Source organism: Canis aureus, chromosome 14 (assembly GCF_053574225.1).
Source record: "Canis aureus isolate CA01 chromosome 14, VMU_Caureus_v.1.0, whole genome shotgun sequence".
Classification (NCBI taxonomy): domain Eukaryota; kingdom Metazoa; phylum Chordata; class Mammalia; order Carnivora; family Canidae; genus Canis; species Canis aureus.
In genome coordinates, this window is record NC_135624.1 from 66,161,289 (window position 1) to 66,178,895 (window position 17,607).

The window sequence follows — 17,607 nt, forward strand, 5'->3', positions numbered from 1 at the left end:
GTATAAATTGCCGGGTGCTCCCAGTAGACACAGTGCTCATTCTAGCCTCTACGATGCTGTGTGTTTTGTTACCTCCTTCTAGAATGTTTTGCCCACCCTTAATCTCCCCATTCACTTGGGAAAATGCATCCTTTCAGACTCAGTTTGGAGGCACACTTTCCCTAGAGAGATTTCTCCAAAGATCTCTGAGAATTCAGCCCACTCCATTGAGAAACAATGTTAGGGGTTCCATTTCCACATTCCTATCGTATCCTGGGCATACTATATCATGTCATTTACCAGTCCACTTCATAATATTCTATTTATTTATATGTCTACTTCTCCTATTAGACTGAAAATTTGGTGGTAGTCCAATGCATCTTACTTTATTGTATTCCTGGGACCTAGCTTGATTCCAAATTCATAAATGCTAACTTATAAATGAAAAGATGGAGAAAGGGAAGGATTTAAAAATGAAGAAATCAATCTGTATTAAATAATTTTAGCAGCAAGATGAGAGAGAGAGACGGATTTTTCAGGACTTTTATTGTAAGTAATGGCAACATGACTCAAATTAGCTTTATAAGGAAAAGAGAATCAACTGCTATCTCACAATGAAGTCAGTGGATTAGGTTGGGCAAAGCTAGATTCAGTTGCTCCAACAATGCCCCAAATAACCATAGGCCTGTGGGCCTGTGCCTTCCTCTGTGACAGCTCCGCTCTCAGGCAGGCTCCCCCAAGCACTGGCAGGTCTCCAGGCTTCTATTTTACCAGTTTAGCAATCCCAGAAAGAAACAAGAGCCTCTCAATTCCCTTTGTTCCAGCACAACTGGAGTCTTCTCTGACTTGGCCAATCTTAAATCACAGGCTCCACTCAGAACCCATAGTGGCCTGGGCAAGGCCACGGGCACGCAGGAGAGACCCCCACTGCCATAGGGTCCCAAACTCCCCTCTTGAGCTCAAAAGTGAAGTCATCTAACCTTGATCATGGAGATTGATTGGTAAAGGCAGAGATGAAGATTTCCGAAGGAAAATTAGGGTTCTGTTTTAAGGAACAACGGGTGCCGGACGGATGTAGAAACAACAGATGTAGGAGAGATTGGAAGGGGAAGTTAGCACAGATGTACAACTTAGACAACAAGATAGACGATCTTGGGATTTAGTGACATGCTCAAGCATCTTGATCTTCTCCCTTCAGAGCAGAACCATTATACAACAAACTAACGCTGTTAGGAAATGGGAGGGAGGTGGGTGGCAATTATGCCAGCAAAGCTCTTAAGGCGAGCCAGGACAAAGTGGAGCCACATCATTCATTCTTGCTGGCCCATGAACAAGATCAGTGCTCAGCACAGAAGAGCAACCCAAGGTTTTGCGGGCTTGTTACAATGTATCGTAATAAGTCAAGTCTGAAAGATACAGTAACAATTACAAGGTAAAATCGACTTCGGTAAACTGAATATATATTTTAGAGATAACTTCATTGGGTTAGTGATTGCATGGATTTACAGCTTGCACATAGAAAAGTAGCTTTCAGCACATTTTAAGCCCAGAAGCAATTTGTTTATCATGGTGGGCTTTATAACCCTGGCGCTCTTAAAATTTTCTGAAACTTAGTATGGGCTGAAGTAAAATGAATTAAATAACGGAAAATGGTACATTAGGAAAGGAAAAAATACCTTTCTACTTACTTCTGAAAGCCCGTAATTCAGATCAAACAAGTCTTAGGATAATCGTAGATAATTCCACAGATAATGGGTTAATTCGTGAATGTCTCATCCTTTTGGCCGCTACTATAAGTCAGTTGAAATTCTACTCTTCCTGAATATTTGCTAACGTCAATACTTTGGGTTGGGTCTGGGAATCATTACAGCTAATACCTTCTATTGTTTGAGCAGCCAGCTGTTAATGCCCAAGGCATAGAAACATTCATCACCGAAATACTTTCCCATAAATGAATTAGGGAGAATTTTTACTCTTATTCCCATTTTATACTGGAAACTAAAATTTCAAACAAACACTGGATTTTAAAAATATGTTCTAAGATCTCTAAGGAATATAGATGCACCCTCCTTTCACAATTCCCCGATGCTGACAATTTTAAAAGACAAAGCAAAATATTTCCCCCCCTATTTACATGAAGATTCACCACAGAGTGTTCTTGTTCAAGTGTCTTCATCAGTTCAGGCTGCTAAAACAAAATACCATCATTGGCTGGCTTCAATAATAAACATTTCTTTTTATTTGTTCTGAAGGCTGGGAAATCTAAGATCAAGGTATCTGCAGAGTCAGTATCTGGTTGAGAACCCCCTTCCTGGTTTGCAGACAGGGAAGTTCTTGCTGTACCCTCACATGACATCACGCCCTCTGGGTGTCTCCTCTTAGAAAAGAACTTAATTCCATTCTGAGACTCCCACCTTCATGACCCCATAGAGACTTTATTACCCCTCACGCCCCATGTCCTAATACATCATCACAATGGGATATAGAGCTTCAGAATTTGAATTTATGGACGGCATATTCAACCCCTACTAGTAAGGTCTTAAAACACTACTTCTATTTTACTTAACAAATATTTATATAACACAACACCTGCTGATACTTTACAAGCATTAACACATTTAGTACTCTCAACCAACCTGTAGGGCAGGCATTACTTGCTCTTTTACAGAGGAAAAATAGGAGTCCAGAGAGAGTAGGTAAGTTGCCCACAATCAGAGGGTCTTGGGGCAGGAGGGCAGCGTAGCTAAGGTCCAAGCCTTCAGGGCTTTACCACACTGTGTCTGTTCCAGAGGGAGAGCGGCTGCTTCCACCTCCAGGCCTTGTCAGACCACTGCCAGGACATCTCCCGCATCCCTGAGGACCGATGAGGTCCCAGAGGTCCCTGGAGAATCTATTGAATCTACTCAGTTTGGCCCAAGGAGAGATACCGAAACTGATGCTGTAAAGTGAGGTCACTCCGGGAGGAAGTCCTCAACTATGCGCGGCCTGGAGTGCCTTATTGGGATTCATAGAAAACTGAGGTGCTTGGCAGTGGTCTCCCACGAGGATCTCTTCCAGGAGGCAGGTAAATGCAGGTGAGGTGCCCTGGGATGTCCTAGTGGTCTAGTATTTGCATATTTGGAAACACATCTGTTTGCGACTTAGAGGAGTAAAGGTCCCAGTGGCTGGGGCCTGGCTCTGGGTGCCCGCGGTCCTTGCTGCCAGGGCCAGAGAAGGTGGGGACCCCCCAATCCCAGCACGGCCCTCACTGCTCCCCGTGACTGTCCTGAATGGAAACACAGTTTCCTACACAACCGATAACGGGGCTCCAGGAATCACCGGAGTGTGGGAAGTTCCAGAATTTGGAAGAGAAGAAATAGGAGAGGTTTAGACTCTATCCTAAAATGAACAGCGAGTGGACCTGAGGGGTGCTCCGTCCCCTTCCCCCCCCTCCCTGCCCCACACTGCCCAAGCCTGCGACTGAGCTGCTGACACACCACAAGCAAGACCAACGGTCTTGGCGTGATCAGTCGGAGCCCACAGATGCTTTCAAGGGGCGCGTTTATGCCGGAGATAAAGGCGGTGTCCGGGGGTCCCCGGGGGCGGCGGGCTGGCGCCTGCCTTAGGCCCAGGAGACCCGGGGTCGAGGCCCGCGTCCGGCTCCCTGCGTGGAGCCTGCTGCTCCCTCTGCCTGGGTCTCTGCCTCTGTGTGTGTGTGTGTGTGTGTGTGTGTGTGTGTGTGACTATCATAAATAAATTTTAAAAATTCAAAAAAATAAATAAATACAATCTGCAAAACCCAATTTAGAGTGAAAGGGTAGATAGGGAAGAGGCTGCCGTGCGTCCTTCCACCTTCCCAGTTCCAGCAGCTCAAATGTCCTTTTTAAGGATTAATTCTCTTTTCTAAAGGCTCTAACTGGCGGGTGGGACCAACCCTGCCCGGAGATCGCGGACCGCGGGGCGCCCCCGCCCCCACCCCGGGGGCTCCGCAGGGAGGAGGTGGCTCCGCGGCACGGCCTGGCGGGAGGCCCGGGGGAGGCCGGGGGAGGGGGGGCCCTGTCCTCTGCCCTCCCCTGCCCTCCCCTGCCCTCCCCTTCCGGACCCGGGAATCCCCGTCCCCCGCCGGCCGCGGATAAAAGGGCTTCCCCGGCTCCGGGAGCCCCAGAGGCCGCGCCGCCCGCCCCGGCTCCCCGGCTCCCCGACCCCCCGGCCCCCGGCTCCCGCGCCGCCCGCCCCTCCGAGCGAGCCCATGGCCCCCGCCGCGCCCCGCGCCCCCCGCGCCCCCCGCGCCCCCCGGCCCCTCGGCGCCGCGCGGCTGCTGCTGCTCCTGCTCCTGCTCCTGCTCCTGGGCCCCGCCGGCCGCCGCGCCGCAGGTGAGACTCCGCGCCCCGGGGCCACGGGCGGGACGCGGGCCGGTGGGCGCCCCCGGGGCCAGCGCGCCCACCCAGGCTGCTCCCCGTCCCCGCAGGGGCGCCCGTGGTCGCCGAGCTGCGCTGCCAGTGCTTGCAGACCCTGCAGGGCATCCACCTCAGGAACATCCAGAACGTCCAGGTGACGCCCTCGGGCCCCCACTGCGCCCGAACCGAGGTCGTGTAAGTGACGCCCCGCCGCCCGCCGCCTCCGGCCCCAGCCCAGCCCCAGCCCAGCCCCAGCCCAGCCCCAGCTCCTGCTCCAGCCCCAGCCCCGGCCCCAGCCCAGCCCCAGCTCCTGCCCCAGCTCCTGCCCCAGCCCCAGCTCCTGCCCCGGCCCCAGCCCAGCCCCAGCTCCTGCCCCAGCTCCTGCCCCAGCCCCAGCTCCTGCCCCAGCCCCAGCCCCCTGCCCCAGCTCAGCCCCAGCTCCTGCCCCAGCCCCAGCTCCAACCCCAGCCCCAGCCCCAGCTCCAACCCCCAGCCCCAGCCCCTGTCCCAGCCCCAGCCCCTGCCCCAGCCCCAGCCCCAGCCCCAGCCCCCAGCCCCGCCTCCTGCCCACCGGGACGCTGCCCTCCTTCCGCAGAGCCACTCTCAAGGACGGACGGGAGGTGTGTCTCAACCCCGAGGCCCCGCTGGTCAAGAGAATGATCCAGAAGATGCTGAGCAAGTGAGTTGTGCCTTTCATCCGCGCCTGGGACTAGCGCTGCTGGTCACAGACACCTGCAGGGCATTTGTAAACCCAGGGTTTAGCTGAAGGACTGGAAAGGGTTATTCGTTCAGAGTTAAATTTGCTGCTAAGATCATTCATCTGTTCAGGTGCCAGATCCCCAGTGCCCTCCATCCCCATGCAAACGGATAAACATGTGTTCCTAAAAGATGAAGTAGATTTGGCCAATGATGCTGAAATAACCATTAAAGAACAAAAAGTATTGACCCTCCATCGCTGGTGGGCTTCAGCCCTGGAAAATGGAATGATTGGTTTGGGGCAACTTGAGCCTCTGAAGTTGAGCTTGAAGAGCAAGGACTTTGCAGTGAGAGCTCCCTAAGCTCAAGTCTAGGATCCCCATGAAAATTCTCTAATCCCTTTGAGCCTCAGCACAATGGGATAGATAATAATAGCTATTTCGTGGGCTGTAGGAGGTTTCAGCGAGGTGTTCCATGTAAAATTTTAACTCAGTGTGACTGTGAGTGCTATGTTTTAGCACTTTCAAGTCAATAATAGAGTTCCACAGCCATGCCCCTCCTCAGTAAAGAAGCAACCTCTCTGCTGTGCAGGGCAGTGGGTACTAGGGGACCTTCTGAGTGCAGAGCTGGGCCAGGTCTACATACAAAAACCCTCCAGCCTCAGGGGCCAGTGTGAGAGAAGAGCAGCATTCCTGAACACCTGTAACAGTAACCCTGCTCTCCTCATAGGGGCAGCACCAACTGACCTCGAGACAAGTAAGAAGCTATTCTGGTGGTGGTTCCTGAAAGACTTACAGGAACTGAAAATGAAGAAGAGAGCAGCTGGTTTCTGCAGACATCTAGAAAGGCCTTAATGTGTTTGACTATCAAGAGTTCTATTTATTTATGTTTGTATTATTTATGTTTCAAAGCTCATATTTAATATTTTACTTGTTAGTATTTAAAGATGTGAATGTGTTTAATCAAACATAATTCAGTCCTGATTGTCTTTTAATCTGAAGATGATGGGTTTTAAATGTCTCATTAAACCAGTGTTTATTGGGAGATCATCAAGTGCCTGGGCACAGTGATGGGGAGGGGGATGAAAGAAGGGAATCAAAGCAGGTAGACAGTGTGTACACATCTATTTTTGGGCTTGTTTAAAAGAATGTCAGTTGTTATTTATTGAAACTATTTCACATTATGTGGTCAACATTTTTATGTTGAAGCTTCCCTTGGACATTTTATGTCTTGCTTGTAGGGCATAATGCCTTGTTTAATGTTCATTATGCAATGTTCTTCTGTTTTGGAACAGAGAAGTTAAAACTACTGTTATGTTTTTACAAATGATATGACAATAAACGTTTTGCAAAAAATAACATGCTCAGGTCTCATTCTTCTCTTCTGGTTCCTATTGAGTGCCCAAGGTACTACACAGTTAAACTCTAAGTCACACTTAACTTTATGCTTGCTCCTGGTTGTTACTTTCCTTACCTTTCTCTTACTCATGGGATATTTGACACACTAACCTACCCAACTGCCTTGAGAATCCTAATTTTACACAAAATATTGCTGCTTTTCACACTGATTCATCATTCAAAACTAGTTCTTTATAAACTTCTGGATTTTTATAAATATTGTAACAAGAGCTCCTATTAAATACTTTGGGTAAGCGGTTTTCAAACAATTATGCAATTCCTTCCCTTTTGATGAGGCTGGGACCAAAAGGTGGAAAAGTGGATTCTGCCTAAGAACTTGAATAATTTGTGTCATTTGATAAGAATAATGATCTATGTTAATACTCACTAAAGCAAAAAAAAAAAAAAAAAGAAGAAGAAGAAGAAGAAGAATGATCTATGGAGATAAGTACATGCTGTAAAGTGTAATACCAAAAATAATGAAGGATAGGTAGGAAGAGAAGTGAATTTAGAATATAATATATATCTTGGATTGTTGGAGAAAGTATTAATTGAAGGAAAATTTTAATGTGGCAGGAATATATATAGCAATTTTTAAGGTAACCACTAAAAAGGAAATGAAAATTCTGGATTTAAAAATCTGAAAAGGGGCAGCCCAGGTGGCTCAGCAGTTTAGTGCCGCCTTCAGCCCAGGATGTGTGATCCTGGAGACCCCGGATCGAGTCCCACGTCAGGCTCCCTGCGTGGAGCCTGCTTCTCCCTCTTCATGTGTCTCTGCCTCTCTCTCTCTCTCTCTGTGTGTGTCTCTCATGAATAAATAAATAAAATATTTTTTAAAATAAAAAATAAAAATCTGAAAAGGAGAGACGCCTGAGTGGCTCAGTGGTTGAGCGTCTGTCTTTGGCTCAGGGTGTGATCCCAGAGTCCCGGATTGAGTCCCACATCAGGCTTCCTGCATGGAGCCTGCTTCTCTCTCTGCCTGTGTCTCTGCCTCTTTCTCTCTGTGTGTCTCATGAATAAATAAATAAAATCTTTTCTAAACATCTGAAAAGTACATAAAATAGAATAAAAGAAAATATCTGAATGATACAAAAGAAATTAAGGAATAAAGAAACAAAACAGCCAAAGGAGAAGGGAAAACTCTTTCTCAAGAAGAAGGCCTAATAATACAAGTCTTTCTCCTTTTTTTCTTTTTTTTAAAGATTTTATTTATTTCTTCATGAGAGACAGAGAGACAGGCAGAGACATATGCAGAGGGATAAGCAGGTTTCATGCAGGGAACCTGATGCAGAGCTTGATCCCTGGACCCCTGGACCCCGGGAACTGAGCCAAAGGCAGAAGCTCAACCACTGAGCCACCCAGGTGCCCCAAGTCTTTCTCTCTCTGAAGGTGAGTTTTAATTTCACTTGCCACATTGAGTTGTGGGCTGCGTTTTGTGACTGTCTTCCAAAGAACGGTGTAAGAAAAGGGGAAAACAACATTACAGGGAAGAATCTGGCAGATCCCACCTTAACTAAGTGATGAAGGTTATTATGACCAGTTGTGTCATATGAATATCAGGAACACCCCCCCACACACATGATATGGCAAGAAGGGTGCTTTGTCTCCATCATATTCTTCCCCAAAACCCATAAGCCCAGTAGTATATCATGAGAAAACCATCATAAGAATCCAAATTCAGAAACATTCTACAAAATACTTAACAAGATTCTTCAGATCTGTCGAAATCATGAAAATTAAGGCAATAACGAGACTCTGTCACAGATCAGAGCAGACCAAGGAGACACAATGACTAAACCCAATGTGGGGCTTAAACTCATGACCCTGAGATCAAGACCTGAGCTGATCAAGAGTTGGATGCTTAACCAACTGAACCACCCAGGTGCCCCCAAAATTGACTTTTTTATAGAAAGATTGTATAACTAAGACCAAAAAAAGCCTATGCCTCTTAAAAGAGACACACTTTAAATACTGGGACCTAGGTAGCTTGAAGTTAAAAGAACTCAGAGTGTTATATCATGCTAAAACTAACTTAAAGAAACCTAGTGTGGATATACTAATGTATCACTTTTAATAAGTATTAATGTATCATTAATATAAGTTTTTAATACATTAATGTAAGTTTTTAATAATTGATAGGTTAATAAAGGCTTAGTGAATATATTAGGACTTAAGGAAAGAAGTATGCTTAGAGATGGAAAAAAAAAAAAAAAAGACTGATTCAAAATATAAAAGGGATGGGACCCCTGGGTGGTTCAGCAGTTGAGTATCGCCTTTGGCTCAGGGTGTGATCCTGGAGACCCGGGATCGAGTCCCGCGTCGGGCTCCCTGCATGGAGCCTGCTTCTCCCTCTGCCTGTGTCTCTGCCTCTCTGTGTCTCTCATGAATAAATAAAATCTTTGTAAAATATCAAAATATATTAAAAGATAAACTAAAAGGAACCATGGATGACAACTTAATCATAGTTAAAGATTCTAACAGGACTCTCTCAGTACTTAAGAGGCACAGCAGTAAAGAATCAGTAATAGTATAGAAGAATAAAGCAACAGGATCCCCAACTTGGCCGGAGTGTAGTAATACAGACACTTCACCCAACAACTGTGTAAATCATATATATTTTTTCAAAACACAAGGGAGGGACATTTTATAAAAGAGGCTACATATGAGCCATAAAGAATGTGTTAATATATTTCAAAATGTTGAAATGTTATAGAGGATATTCTCTAATCACCCATTATTTTATGATTTGTCACGTTTCTAGGTATGTATCCACACACTGTGCGTAATGTGTTTGCTGTGGTTTATAGTTCATCTCTTAACTTCCCAAATTTCACTTCCATAATACAGGAAGCATCAAAACAGGGTCATCATGCTGTTTTCATGCCTGTTAGAGCCAAGTGTGATAAACGACATTTCTGTGAAGATATTTCCACATTTTCTCGACATACCCTTTTGTAACTTTGGCATTTCTGTATTTCTTTGATTTATATTATATGTAATGTAATTTGATGACTCAGTACTACTCACACAAAAAAAATGTTTTAAATCTGAAGAAAGTGGGGCACCTGCGTGGCTCAGTCAGTTAAGTGTCTGCCTCTTCATTTCAGCTCAGGTCATGGTCTCAGGGTCATGGGATGGCGCCCCTCTTCAAGCTTTGTGCTAAGCAGGTATAGTCTGCTTGAGATTCTTCTCCCTCTGCCCCTTCTCTCTCCCTCTTCCCCCACCCCAGGTAAATAAAACAATCTTTTGTGTTTTTCTTTTATTGAAACAATCTTAAGAAAATGGAAATACAAAGTTTATATTGAAATTTATCATTTTTAAAGCCCAAATCTAATATATTGGATGGTTCTCAGAGTTAATTGAAATGAGTTTAAATAATTATAGATGGTTCAAAGCATCAGGATGGCCTTACCATGAGAACAGAAGGAAAGACTATCTGTGTTCTGTGTTCCAAAAGGAAGAAGTATGCGGGTAAATACTGAAGAACTTCACATTGGGAGTTTCACTGTTCTCCCCATACATCTTTTGCAAAACTGACCACAGGGCCTTGTATCTTGCATGAGCCTAGTAAATGTCTTTTAATTTAATATCTATGAGCCCCTCAATTTTTGCCCACATCCTGAATCCTAGGTTATACCCCACCCACCCTATGGTAGATAGCCAGTGAAGGTCACAGTGTGGTCTCTGTGGTAGGGCCATGGAAACATGTGCTGCCTTCAGAAGCCTCCGGGTTGAGACACCAACCATCCTGGATCCTGACTGACAAATAGGATCCTACCAACCCAAATCTTCTATTTGTACATTCATTTCCCCTATTGCATTCAGAGTTAGAGAGCAGCAGAGCCTTATCCCTCTCCAGATCCCTGGCCACACCTCATTCCCACCTCATAGCCCCTCAGTAAATGATCAATGACAACACTGAAAGAAACGGAAAAAGAAAGGAATTCAATTCGTGCTAGAGAGAAAACTAACAATACGTGGAATCAGTAACAAAAACTCAACTCAGGGATGCCTGGGTGGCTCAGCAGTTGAGCGTTTGCCTTCAGCTCGGGACATGATCCTGGAGACCTGAGATCGGGTCCCACGTCGGGCTCCCTGCATGGAGCCTGCTTCTCCCCCTGCCTGTATCTCTGCTTCTCTCTCTGTGTCTCTCATGAATAAATAAATAAAATCTTAAAAAAAACTCAAAATGGCTTCATGAAAAGGCAAATCATTCAACCTGTAAAAGACTGATGAGTAGATAAGGTGAAACCGGATGCTGCAGTTCAAAAAATGTCTCTAGTAATTAGTGTCACTCCGTATCAGGCTGCTGTTCTCTGTGCTCCCTTGCACAAGCTCCCCTCAAGTACTAACAAAGTTTTAAGTTTCTGTTCTAGTAGGTACAACCCCACAGGAAACAAGGACTTGTTTTTCCAACCATTTCCTGATAAAAAAGATTCCAGGAAATTTTTCTGACTTGGCTGGGCTTACTTAGGTCACTTGCCCACAGGAATGTACCTAACAGAACAGGGGTGGGGGTTAGACCCAGACTGGAAGGGGTGACCAATCAGCCCACTCAGGGGAGTCACTAGCCCACTCCCGAGCTTTGGGGCAGCATCACCCTATGTGAACTGCCAGATTGGAAGGGAGAAGGGACGGTCCCAAAAGAAAAGCAGGATTCTATAACCAGAAGGAGGACGCTCAAGCCAGCTAGAAATGGCCAATGCATTAGAGACTGGATCAGGTTTACGATGTTAACATTGGACAAAATGCTCTGGATTGAAGAAGTGGGTTTTAACGTCACATTCAGACATCTTCATTCTTCTCCCCTCAGCGCCATTCTTTTTTTTTTTTTTTAAGATTTTTTATTTATAGTCATGAGAGACACACACACATAGAGAGAGAGAGAGGCAGAGACAGGCAGAGGGAGAAGCAGGCTCCATGCAGGGAGCCTGATGTGGGACTTGATCCCAGGACTCCAGGATCATGCCCTGGGCTGAAGGCAAGCTCTAAACTGCTGAGCCACCCGGGCATCCCAGCATCAGTCATTCCATCAGAAGTAGTAATTGCAACAAAATAGAGGTGACAGTTGTGATGTCATACTTTCTCCGAGGCCAGAGTGGGGACAGCAGCACTCTACCACCCATTTCTTTGGCCCCATCATCTCAGGAGGCAGCACCAGGTCTGGATTGCAAAGGCAGATTAGATAATGTCCATCAGATCTGCAAGATGTAGTAAATATGGTAGCTCACAATGGGACTTAGTCACCAATGTTTTTATTTTAGGGATGCTCTATTAAGATTGGTGATTGCATTAAAGTTTGGGCATAGAAATCTGTCATTCAGCTCAAAATGAATACATAGCTGGGGAAGACACTTGCAAAAACATCAAATTGGATTATTTTTTAGGTTTTAGAACACCATTGCTCTTTAAATTGTCTGAAAAAAACAAATATGGGACTGTTAGGGATTGAATTAGGAGAATTGATATATTCAGGTAGAAAGACCCTTTCTTTTGTACTTCATTTTGTAAGCAACTGATGCTTATCAAGAAAGTCTTAGATGTAAAATGATAGATAGTTCTGTAAATATGAGGCTGCTTCTTGGCCTTGGCCACTAGTATATATTTTTTGATGCTCTATTCATTCACCCTTCTTATTTGCTTATGTCAATACTTTGGACTGGATCTGGAAAGCATTAGAACAATATTTTACTGTTTTTTTTTTAACTTTAAAGAGAATAAAGTTCTGGATAGCCTCCTGCTAATGCTGGAGGCAAAATATTTCCATAATAAAATATGATAAAGTACCCAAACTGCATCAAGCAGAAAACTGTGATCCTTATTTCAGCAAATGAGAGCTAAAATGCCCAGTTCCCTTCTGGGAAGCTCTGAGTAGAGTGTTCATCCCACTGACCTGATTTTGGAAGCATAAATCCATTGATGTGGAAAATCAGAGAGATAGATAAATGTAGATTTTATTGAATTTAAGTATAGCTTATTCATTCCACAAAAGAAACTTCTCACCAGTGAAATAAAACACTGGAGACTTCTGAGCAGTTAGCAATTTTTAAGCCTTAGGAAAGGTGAAGTTGAACTATTTAGCCTTGAGAATAGCAAACATTTAAACCAACTAAAACAAAACAAATCTGCTCTCCTGGTTATCTAATACTTGTCTTAATTTTTTCTTTCTTTTTTTTTTTAAGATGCAGTGGCTAACACAGCACTGGCTTGAGCTCAAATTGTGAATTTTGTTAACTACAAGACCTCGGCAAATTACCTGAGCCAAAGGCAAATGCTTAGCAGATGGAGCCACCCAGGTGCCTCTGAAAAAGTCTTCATAACAATCTCTTAGTGTTTTCTGTCCTTCATAATTTATCTATAATAAGCAGATACACAACTAAAATCAGAAATATAAAACCATATTTTTAAAATATAAAGAATAGTTATTATAATTCTGAGCTACTAATTATCTTAAAAACCCCACAAAACCCCCACAGTATTTTCAATTGAGAATCCTAGAAAAATGAGGATAACACTAGACACAGATTCTCAAAGATTGCTAAGTTACTAATATTTTATAAATATGTTAGGTCATCTTTCATTTCCTACTTCTTTTTAAAAAAATTAGATTTCTTGTGGCTTTTTCTGCAGGATTGATGATTACTGAAAAAAATGTAAAGACAAATCTTTATCTGTAATTTAGCCATTTGTAATCTTTTCTAGTAAGATGGATCATCTTTATTTTTATTCTCATTTTTTGTTGAAATTACTGAAATTAGAATTATGAGATTACTGAACAATGAAAATTATGGGACAAACTAGCCCACAAAAAAATTCATTTTGAGTTTTCTCTTAAGGAAAAAGCATAGTACAAAAATCATATATTGATTGAAGGCGGTGTTTTTCTTTTTTAAATGTCATTTCTCTTTGTACAGGGTTTTTTTTTTTTTTTATCTCCAAGTGAGTTTCAGTTTAGTAGTGTCAAAAAAAGCAATTTCTATTTCATTTATTTAAAAACTGGCTTAAAGCATATTGTATGTACTGGTGTCTTACGAATGTTAACACATTTATTTATTCATCATCACAACCTGTTGAGGCAGATGCTACTTTTAATCTGCATTTTACAGGCGAGAGAGGGAAGCAAAGAGCAGTTAAATGTCTGATACCTGTGGAGGGCAGAGGGCACTTCCCGCCGTGGCAGCGAGGAGCACGGAGCAAAGCGCTGCGCTGCGGCCCTGAGCACCCCGAGCGCTCCTCCCTCCTCCCTCTGGTCTCCGTCCCCGCCGCAGCCGGTGCAGTGCGCAGCCCCAGAGCACTCGCACCTGCATCCAGGATCACCCCTGAGTCACCTGGAACCCACGTACAGCCCAACAGCGAACATGAAGACTAAGGGCGAAGCATGAGCTACTGAACGACAAGGGCCAGAGTTAGGGCTTGAAACGTCTGATCGGGAATCAGTAAAAAACCAAATACGACTGCGGTTATTTCTCTAGAGGGGACATCGAATCCCGGGGGGCGGGAAAGTCCACCGACGAAATGAGATCCGTGAGCATGAAACAAGGAAGCGTCATTAGATTCGTGATCTAGCACTTCGGTATTTCACCCGTCTTTGCTATTCGGGGAGCAAAGGATGCTGCTCGCCCTGGGCTTCGGCTCCTGGTTCCTCTGAGCAGTTCTGTGCTTGGACGAAACCAGCCACTGCGGACGGCGGGAGCCCGAGGCCGAGTCCCTTCCCCGCCGCCCTCTGAGCTGAGCCCTAAGCCGCTTGCCTCGCGGATCCATCCGGGCTGTCTACACCGAAAAGGTGGTATTCGTGGATCACACGGATTTCCAGCTCTGGAAGTTCCAGAATTGCGTAGAGGAGGGGGGCGCTCCGCCTCGAGCACCGGGTTCAGCTCCGGACGCGGTCATCGCCTCGTCCCCTCAGGATGTGACACAGACTCTGATTTATCTGATTGTCAAGTGCCAGGAACACGGACATCCCCGCGCCCACTGCGCGATGACAAAGGGGCCTTAACACTGTCGGCTCCTGCGACCCGAGCGAGATCCCAGGCGGGAGGCACCGGTGCGCTAAGTGACACAGACACAGACACGTGCGTCATCCCCCCCCCCCCGGCCTCCCCCGTGCGGGTAACTGACCCCCAGGAAGCCTGACCCTGGTTCCAGGCGCGGACGCAGCGGGGCCCGGCCCGCCCCCACCCCGGGGGCTCCGCAGGGAGGAGGTGGCTCCGCGGCACGGCCTGGCGGGAGGCCCGGGGGAGGCCGGGGGAGGCCGAGGGGGGCGGGGGGGGCCTGTCCTCTGCCCTCCCCTGCCCTCCCCTTCCGGACCCGGGAATCCCCGTCCCCCGCCGGCCGCGGATAAAAGGGCTTCCCCGGCTCCGGGAGCCCCAGAGGCCGCGCCGCCCGCCCCGGCTCCCCGGCTCCCCGACCCCCCGGCCCCCGGCTCCCGCGCCGCCCGCCCCTCCGAGCGAGCCCATGGCCCCCGCCGCGCCCCGCGCCCCCCGCGCCCCCCGCGCCCCCCGGCCCCTCGGCGCCGCGCGGCTGCTGCTGCTCCTGCTCCTGCTCCTGCTCCTGGGCCCCGCCGGCCGCCGCGCCGCAGGTGAGACTCCGCGCCCCGGGGCCACGGGCGGGACGCGGGCCGGTGGGCGCCCCCGGGGCCAGCGCGCCCACCCAGGCTGCTCCCCGTCCCCGCAGGCGCGCCCGTGGTCGCCGAGCTGCGCTGCCAGTGCTTGCAGACCCTGCAGGGCATCCACCTCAGGAACATCCAGAACGTCCAGGTGACGCCCTCGGGCCCCCACTGCGCCCGAACCGAGGTCGTGTAAGTGACGCCCCGCCGCCCGCCGCCCGCGGCCCCAGCCCAGCCCCAGCCCAGCCCCAGCTCCTGCCCCAGCTCCTGCCCCAGCCCCAGCCCCAGCTCCTGCCCCAGCCCCAACCCCCAGCCCCAGCCCCAGCTCCTGCCCCAGCTCAGCCCCAGCTCCAACCCCAGCCCCAGCCCCAGCTCCAACCCCCAGCCCCAGCCCCTGCCCCAGCCCCAGCCCCTGCCCCACCCCCAGCTCCTGCTCCAGCCCCAGCCCCCAGCCCCTGCCCCAGTCCCAGCCCCAGCCCCTGCCCCAGCCCCTGCCCCTGCCCCAGCCCCTGCCCCCAGCCCCGCCTCCTGCCCACCGGGACGCTGCCCTCCCTCCGCAGAGCCACTCTCAAGGACGGACGGGAGGTGTGTCTCAACCCCGAGGCCCCGCTGGTCAAGAGAATGATCCAGAAGATGCTGAGCAAGTGAGTTGTGCCTTTCATCCGCGCCTGGGACTAGCGCTGCTGGTCACAGACACCTGCAGGGCATTTGTAAACCCAGGGTTTAGCTGAAGGACTGGAAAGCGGGGACTTTGCAGTGAATCCCTGCCCTTAACATGATTTTATTACTTCTATAACTCCAGCGAAAGCATCGAGTCTCTTTAAGTCTCAATAATATAGAATAGTAAAAATAGCCATTTCGAGGTGTTTGCTGTGAGGTTTAAGTGACGACCCGAATGTTCTCCTTAGTGACGTTACAAGCTGGCTGTTTGAAGCTAGTAATATAGCTGCGATCACAGGCCCTTAATAGGCCCTTAATTCCTAATTAAACAGCATCCGGGACCCTGGCATTTTCTGCCACAAAAGACAGTGATGTAGATGGTGACTGCGAGGCGCAGACTCTGCAGTTCATTTATGAAGCCCTATTAACGCGATCATTTTCTCCTCGCAGGGCCTCGCAACCTGAGCTAGAGAGAATGCAGCAGCCTGCGGCCTAACCGCAGCAGCCTGAGTGCAACGGAAGCAAGAGAAGAGAGACAAAAACCTCCTGAGACCACCTGGACTGTTTAATGCCATTTGGTTATTTCCTATGAGTATTCATTATTTTTTGACATATGTATTTATTTATTTATTTATTTTCTCAAAGTTGACACATATTAACGTCCCAGCTCGTGGATTTGCTGATGTGCTGTGCTATTATTTCTAAAAGGTATTTTTGATGTTCCATCAAAGTTGGTTCGGTTTTGTTATTTAGTTTGTAGATGATAAGTCTTAAATATTCTTCGTTAAGTTCTGGGGGAGTGGTGGTGGGGGTAACCATGCCGTATGGTGATTCACCATGATAAAGGCTGGAGATAGTGTGGGATCCAGGCAAATATATCACTGTTAAGGTTGTGGAATGTATGCATCTGTCTTTGTACTGTTGAGAACAAAGCCAGTTGTTATTTATTGAGACAGTTTCACAGTTATGTGGTCAACATTTCTGATGTTGAAGCTTTAAAAACTCCAATGTTTTAAATATCCCTTGGACATTTTATGTCTTCCTTGTAAGGCATAATGCCTTGTTTAGTGTTCATTATATGGTATTTCTCTATATCTTGGAATAGAGATGTTTAAATATTTATTGATGTATTTTTACAAAGAGCATGAAAATAAAAGCTTTTTACAAAAGTTCCTTGCTTCGTTTTTTTCTTCTTGATCTGCTGTTCCTCCTGAATACCCAAGCACTGTCAATTTAGGACAGATTGTAGGTCACATCCACCTGGAGACTGCCACTAGTGGACACTTCTTAGTACCACTTCTGTTCATGAAGGCCTATCTGATGCTTTTTCCAGGTCCTTGCAGTCCCCCATCTTGAGAATCTGTTTTACATAAAATTCCCATTTTGTTTCAGCATAACCAACCATTATTCAATGGTAGCTCTTTGAAATTTTGCGAATGTTTATAAATATCTTAAAAAGAGATCTTATTTAAATTTTCTTCTTAAATGGTTTTTCAATTATACATTCTTTTCCCTCTTAATGGTGCTAGGAGCTAAACTGTAAATTGCATTCTTCTTTAGAACTCAAACAATTGTGTAATGGGAAAAAGGGAGCTGGTAAGTGTTTCATCTGAAGGTCTAAATGTGAAGGTCTTTGTTTTCTTATCTTCATGGCAAGATAACAATCGCCAAGTGTAAGGCTGTTCAGGTGCTTCACGAGTCTGGTGATGGTTTAAATGGTTCTAAATCTGCAAACTTTAATTTAAATGGTCCCAGGGCACATCTGGAATACATCCAGATTTCACAATAGAAACAAAGGCATATCCTGATGTGGAAAGATCTGAGGCATCTGGAAGAGAATGTGTTCTAAATTTGAAAGGGAAGAGACTTTGTGCACCTGTGGGAAAGGCCAGCT

General features: G+C 46.8%; 2 protein-coding genes and 1 long non-coding RNA gene across 3 annotated transcripts in view; 2 read left to right on the top strand and 1 right to left on the bottom strand.

The window, feature by feature from the left end:
* Positions 1-17,607, bottom strand: part of LOC144283788 (uncharacterized) — a 61,482-nt gene that overhangs the window by 17,864 nt on the left and 26,011 nt on the right. The window lies entirely within an intron of this gene.
* LOC144283813 (permeability factor 2-like) lies at positions 4,208-6,409 on the top strand. The gene is made up of 4 exons (XM_077848374.1): positions 4,208-4,331; positions 4,427-4,550; positions 4,951-5,034; positions 5,781-6,409. Exons 1-4 carry the CDS (start codon positions 4,208-4,210, stop codon positions 5,794-5,796), a joined length of 348 nt encoding a protein of 115 aa, XP_077704500.1. The 3' UTR covers positions 5,797-6,409.
* LOC144283814 (permeability factor 2-like) lies at positions 14,903-16,882 on the top strand. Its single transcript, XM_077848375.1, has 4 exons — positions 14,903-15,026; positions 15,122-15,245; positions 15,614-15,697; positions 16,164-16,882. Exons 1-4 carry the CDS (start codon positions 14,903-14,905, stop codon positions 16,207-16,209), a joined length of 378 nt encoding a protein of 125 aa, XP_077704501.1. The 3' UTR covers positions 16,210-16,882.

Coding starts and splice junctions, on each gene's coding strand:
- LOC144283813 (XM_077848374.1), top strand. CDS start 4,208: ATGGCCCCCGCCGCGCCCCGCGCCCCCCGCGCCCCCCGCGCCCCCCGG. Junction 4,332..4,426: donor CGCCGGCCGCCGCGCCGCAG/GTGAGACTCCGC, acceptor CCGTCCCCGCAG/GGGCGCCCGTGGTCGCCGAG. Junction 4,551..4,950: donor TGCGCCCGAACCGAGGTCGT/GTAAGTGACGCC, acceptor CTCCTTCCGCAG/AGCCACTCTCAAGGACGGAC.
- LOC144283814 (XM_077848375.1), top strand. CDS start 14,903: ATGGCCCCCGCCGCGCCCCGCGCCCCCCGCGCCCCCCGCGCCCCCCGG. Junction 15,246..15,613: donor TGCGCCCGAACCGAGGTCGT/GTAAGTGACGCC, acceptor CTCCCTCCGCAG/AGCCACTCTCAAGGACGGAC. Junction 15,698..16,163: donor ATCCAGAAGATGCTGAGCAA/GTGAGTTGTGCC, acceptor TTCTCCTCGCAG/GGCCTCGCAACCTGAGCTAG.